The sequence below is a fragment of the Hyposmocoma kahamanoa genome, unplaced genomic scaffold, assembly GCF_003589595.1.
Source record: "Hyposmocoma kahamanoa isolate Upper Pololo Valley unplaced genomic scaffold, ASM358959v1 102, whole genome shotgun sequence".
NCBI classification, from domain to species: domain Eukaryota; kingdom Metazoa; phylum Arthropoda; class Insecta; order Lepidoptera; family Cosmopterigidae; genus Hyposmocoma; species Hyposmocoma kahamanoa.
The window spans coordinates 10,453,977-10,460,203 of NW_020653337.1; the positions used below are offsets into that span (position 1 = coordinate 10,453,977).

At 35.7% G+C, this 6,227-nt stretch overlaps 1 protein-coding gene across 4 annotated transcripts in view; it reads right to left on the reverse strand.

The window, feature by feature from the left end:
* Positions 1-5,819, reverse strand: part of LOC113234326 (long-chain fatty acid transport protein 4-like) — a 15,473-nt gene extending 9,654 nt beyond the window's left edge. For 2 of the 4 annotated variants that reach the window (XM_026469628.1, XM_026469633.1), the window contains exons 1-2: positions 2,378-2,678; positions 408-558 (exon numbers count right to left, since the gene is read on the reverse strand). In XM_026469628.1, coding sequence (XP_026325413.1) covers positions 408-558; positions 2,378-2,544 — 318 coding nt within the window. In that variant the 5' untranslated portion in view covers positions 2,545-2,678. Of the gene's footprint in view, positions 1-407; positions 559-2,377; positions 2,679-5,779 lie in introns of those variants that run through there. The other 2 variants (XM_026469642.1, XM_026469647.1) reach the window with 2 other exon arrangements.
* Positions 5,820-6,227: the final 408 nt, after the last annotated feature.

A 6,227-nucleotide genomic window follows, 5' to 3' on the forward strand; every position in this document is an offset into this window, starting at 1 on the left:
ACCTATTGCAATAAAACGGCAATTTCATACTTTAACCCCTAATAAATAACATTGTAAAGTTAAAATAGTAGGTAAGGAATTTTTAGGAGTTATAGGTAACTAATTTTAATTGCAAATGGTGACTTTATGGTACTACCGGAAAATAATTCAGTACAAAACATGAGTTAAGAAATCATCATAAAATTGTAACTATGAAATAAAAGCGTCTTATACGCACATTTATTTAGAAATATATAACGATACTTAAAAATAACAACTGTTTGAACAACCTAAATTTAATAAGACCGAAACTTATTCACAATATTCATAAAATAATACATACATTGTATGTATATTGTACATGTTCTAAATGTATAATATACGTATAAAATCTCTGACCATTATGTGGTTTTTAGTAACGAATGTACCTGCTGAAAAGTCCATGTTTCATCTTCGAAGAGGAAGCAACTTTTATGAGGATGTTTCTTCACCACCTGGTGAAAGATATCAGGCATTGACCAATTGTTCTTTGTGAAATTCCTTGTTAATTTTAATATTTTTATATAGCACCATATTGCCCTGAAAGTGTGAATTTACACTGGTTTAATTTCCTTGATGATGACATAAGTAGGAATTGTTTTATTTTACCATTTTAAATAACCCGTTATCGAGATTTACATTCAAATTATGATATATCGATTGTTCATCGCAAATACAATTATTTAAGAAACAAAATAAATAATTTAGTGTGTACTTAGAACGATACGATACATATTTTGAACCAAAAAAGAGAAGTCGAATCAATTTAATTTGGTACACATGATAAGTGTAATAAGTAATGACATAATAATTAAAACGTTATTATAAAAATAAAACCGATCTCAAAAGTTTATGGGATTACATCTACATAGGGCGCACTATAAGTTTCCGGAACTGGCCACTTACATAAAGAATATTTAAAAAGTAATTACAAAATTTGAAAATGGAACTCTTTGGCTGTAGAATACAGTTTGTTTCATCTGACTGTCATTTGTTTTTACATTGTGCGGCGTCTTTTTAGAAATTGGTTGTCCACGTCAGCATGGATTTAACTCGTGAAAATTTTCGTAGTATGATTTTCTACGACTTTAAGTGTAATGTAACGGCTCAGCGGAGCTTAGCTCGGCTTTAAACTGCTTTTGGCGATGAAGCACCATGCAACGACTACCCATTTATAGCTGGTTTGCAGAATTCAAACGCGGTCGTGTGAATCTCAGTCGCGAATTTCGTGATGATCGCTCGTCCACCGCTGTGAACAACAAAAACATCGATGCTGTGCGCCGTATGATCAAAACAGTCAGGCATGTGACATACCATGAGATTCGGGCATCTTTAGGCATAGGCATGAGTCAAATATAGTGAATACTACATGGTTACCAGATTCAACGAAGGGGCGTCAAATTTGGTGTGGGACACCGCAACAGGTGACGAAACATGGATTTATAGTTACGAGCCCAAAACAAAGCAGCAATCGAACGCATGGGTCTTTCGAGATGAACTGAAACCAACCAAAGTGGCGCGCGTCCAAAGTGCCTCTAAGCGGATGATTGCTTCTTTTTGTCATAAAACTGGACACGAGGCTTTTATTTTGGAGAATCGTTGTACTGTGAATAGTGATTGGTACACGACCATTTGTTTGCCGGAAGTTATTGACAAACTCCGTAAAAATAATCGTAAACGCCGTATCATCTTGCACCACGATAATGCCAGTTCTCATACGGCCAGACAGACAAATGAATTTTTTAAGGTGAACAACGTTGATCTTATGAGCTATCCCGCGTACAGTCCCGACCTGGTACCTTGTGACTTTTATTTATTTCCAGAAATTAAGAACCAGTTACGCGGTCAGCGATTTTTATCACCTGAAGAGGCTGTCGAAGAGTATGAAAAATATGTTTCAGAGATTGTCACGGAGAAGTGGAATAAATGTTTTCAAAATTGGTTCATTCGTATGAAAAAGTGCATTAACGCTAACGGAGAATATTTTGAGAAACAATAAATTCATTTCTGACCATTTAGTATTTAGTATATTTAGTATAGTATTTTTTCTTATTCATTCCGGAAAGTTATAGTGCGCCTCACTTATGTATTTGCCAAGTTTTATTGAAATCGGTTAAGTAACAGGAATTTGGTGAAATCTAATTTGCCACTCTCAGAGGTGGAATATTTCCTTGAAATTTAAATGGAAACACCAGTGAAATATCCGCTTTCCAACAAAAAAATAATTATCGAAATTGGTTCACAAATGTCCAAATGTCAGAGTAATTGCGTAACACACACAAAAAAATACAGCCGAACTGAGAACCTTTTCTTTTTTTAAGTCAGTTAAAAAATAGTAAGTACTATAAAAATTACTTACGACATGTCTCGAGAGAAGGTCCTAATAGCAATATAAATCCATTTCCTATGCATGACTATGTTGTACACAAACACCAGAATACCGACGACAATCATACTGGTCTTCCAATGTAGGATCTCTAATGCGACTGCGCACGAAGCTGCAAGCACTCCAATCGCGAGAATCATCGCTGTTAGTCTTTCCCGACTCTTTGGATCGTTTGCAAGTAACAATACTTTGCCTTTTTTCGCTCTTTTACTTAATTCATGTGTAAGAAAGTACGTACTAAATGTTATACTTAGTACATACGTAATGTTTGCCGGCTACAACTTGAAAATAAATCCGTTAGGCTATTTTATCAACCAATCCGTTTTTATAGATAAAGGATATCTAATCTTTAGGTTTGGAAATCGATTATCTATCACATGTTGCTTGACATAATATAGCCGCATAGGCGTTATCTTAGGACGATTAACCTCGAAAACATTCACGAGAACTTCAAAAATTTACTTCTTCATTAGTAAAAAAATAATCAATGAAAGTTGCGAGTCTGTTGGCATAAAAGTCACAGATTGCACAAGTCTCCTATGTTTGAAAGATCAGACGAGTGCATATTTTCTTTTTGTTACAATGTATCTCAGACTACAGAAACAAACTTAGTACACGTTATGAGGTTTCGACTGCTGAATGTGTCTGTTCTCAGAGCAGTAATTGTGCGAAGTATATAACTTATTTATAAGATCATTGTTGTTAAATACTTTAGTAATTTCTATGACTGCATAACTGATATAATATACTAATATTATTCTAATCTACCATTCTTTCGGATCTAAATCACGTATATTTGTATTATTAGTCAGGCGTGACCATGAGACGTGTAAAGGTAGGCCCACGGATCAAAAACGTTGGTTTGTTTAAAAAAAATACACTAGATTTAGATCCGAAATATAGTTTCATTTCCCATTTACAACAACAATAATTAACGAAAAATATATTTTTAGGGAGACTTACGTGAGGCGCACTATAACTTTCCGGAATGAATAAGAAAAAAATACTATAAATGGTCAGAAATGAATTTTTAGCGTTAGCCTTAATGCACTTTTTTACTCTCGAGACATGTCGCAAGTATTTTTATAGTACTTACTATTTTTTAACTGACTTAAAAAAAAAAAAGAAAAGGTTCTCAGTTCGGCTGTATTTTTTTTTTGTGTGTGTTACGCAATTACTTCGATATTTGGACATTTGTGAACCAATTTCGATAATTATTTTTTTGTTGGAAAGCGGATATTTCACTGGTGTTTCCATTTAAGTTTCAAGGAAATATTCCACCTCTGAGGATGGCAAATTAGATTTCACCAAATTCTAGTTACTTAACCGATTTCAATAAAACTAAGCAAGTACATATGTGAGGCGCCCTATAGTTTCCGGAATGAATAAGAAAGAAATACTATAAATGGTCAGAAATGAATTTATTGTTTCCCAAAATATTCTCCGTTAGCGTTAATGCACTTTTTCATACGAATGAACCAATTTTGAAAACATTTATGCCACTCCTCCGTGACAATCTCTGAAACATATTTTTCATACTCTTCGACAGCCTCTTCAGGTGATAAAAATCGTTGACTGCGTAACTGGTTCTTAATTTTTGGAAATAAATAAAAGTCACAAGGTGCCAGGTCGGGACTGTACGCGGGATGGCTCATAAGGTCAACGTTGTTCACCTTCAAAAATTCATTTGTCTGTCTGGCCGTGTGAGAACTGGCATTATCGTGGTACAAGATGATACGGCGTTTATGGTTATTTTTACGGAGTTTGTCAATAACTTCCGGCAAACAAATGGTCGTGTACCAATCATTATTCACAGTACAACGATTCTCCAAAGCAACAGTAGCCACGTGTCCAGTTTTATTAAAAACAGAAACAATCATCCGCTTAGAAGCACTTTGCAGGCGCGCCACTTTGATTGGTTTCGGCTCATCTCAAAAGACCCATACGCTCGATTACTGCTTTGTTTTGGGATCGTAACTATAAATCCATGTTCCGTCACCTGTTACTATGTCCCACACCAAATTTGACGCCCCTTCGTTGAATCTGGTAAGCATGGCATTGCACCAAGTGACGAGATTCATTTTTTGAGCCTCAGTCAAATTGTGTGGGATCCACGGAGAGCACAGCTTTTTCACACCCAAATGTTTGTGTAGTATTGATTGTGCCTATGCCTAAGATGCCCCAATCTCATGGTATGTCACATGTCTGTCTGTTTTGATCATACGGCGCACAGCATCGATGTTTTGTTATTCACAGCAGTGAACGGGCGACCATCACGAAATTCGTTTTTGTTGTTCACAGCAGTGGAAGGGCGACCATCACGAAATTCGTCACTAAGATTCACACCACCACATTTGAATTCTGCAAACCAGCTATAAATAGTCGTCTTGCATGGTGCTTCATCGCCAGAAGCAGATTCAAATCGAAGCTCCACTGAGCTGTTGAATTACACTTCAAGTCGTAGAAAATCATACTACGAAAATTTTCACGAGGTAAATCCATGGTGATGTAGACAATCAATTTCAAAAATGACGCCACAACGTAAAAACAAGTGATAGTCAGATGAAACAAACTGTATTCTACAGCCAAAGAGTTCCATTTTCAAATGTTGTAATTGTTGTAATATGTAATAAGACGTGCTCTAATGCAGTAGACACAGTACAGAAGTAATATATAAATACAAAAAAACTATTCGTTCGTTTACAGATACTGTGTTTTATTAATATAGATTTCAGTTAACGATGCGTCTCAGGGTTCAGGCAGCAATAATTTATTACAGATTATAATTATCTGTGTTCAAACATATCTATACACATATATGATGATGTATCTATCATACAGCTTGAATTTTGAGTGATTGAGTTGAGTGAGTGATGAGTGGTTTGACAACATTAGACAAGATTCAGGCACACAAATCAGCGTGTTATAGGAGCCAAGTTTAATGTAGCGAAAATTTGGAATGAACTACCTCCGCTTTTAAGGCGTAAAATTACTGTAGATACCTTTAAAAATAAGTATAAATCAGCATTAATCAAGAAGCAGCTTGCTGCAGAAAATCTGAAACACGGATTTCTTCAATTAGACCCTACTACTATAATATACAATATACTCCACGCAATTTCATATATACTCCACGCAATTTTATATATACTTTGCACAATTACTGCTCTGAGAACAGATATATTCAGGAGTCTGAGATACATTATACGAAATATCATGCGATTCATCAATGTAGAGTTGGAAGATAGCTTTTATTATTCTTTAAACAAAAATATATGGCATTGTAGTAAATCAAATTCTTTCCCTGGAGCAGAAACCTCCTAGACGTCTCCATGGAGGAGACTCGTATCCGGAAATGTTAATAAAAAACAGTACCAGCTATAGCTATGGTGCACACCGGCGCAGGTTCAGGGGGCGCCAAGCGCCGCCCTCGAAGATTCCGAAAAACCCGCGTCTCTCACAGCTGAAGCAAAATAAACGGGCTATTAAGAATAAAAATACATTTATCGCATAACTATAAATATAGGTAATGACCAGGGATAGGAATAGGTAGTTTTTTTTACCTAAACTTCGAGGAACATGGACGGAAAATGGAGACTGCCTTACGATGGCCTTACGCCAAAATTTAATGTGTATGGGAAAAAAATAAAATGTGTATTTTTGTATAAGACAATACCTACCTTTAGTGCCACATCGTTACAAAGTCTTAGTATGCACACTAAACGCGCTCCCAAACCTGCCTTATCACTACTTAATTTGCATATTTTCTGACGCGTATAAGTAGTGAATCTACTGCGATCTCAACTAATTAGAACTCGGAATC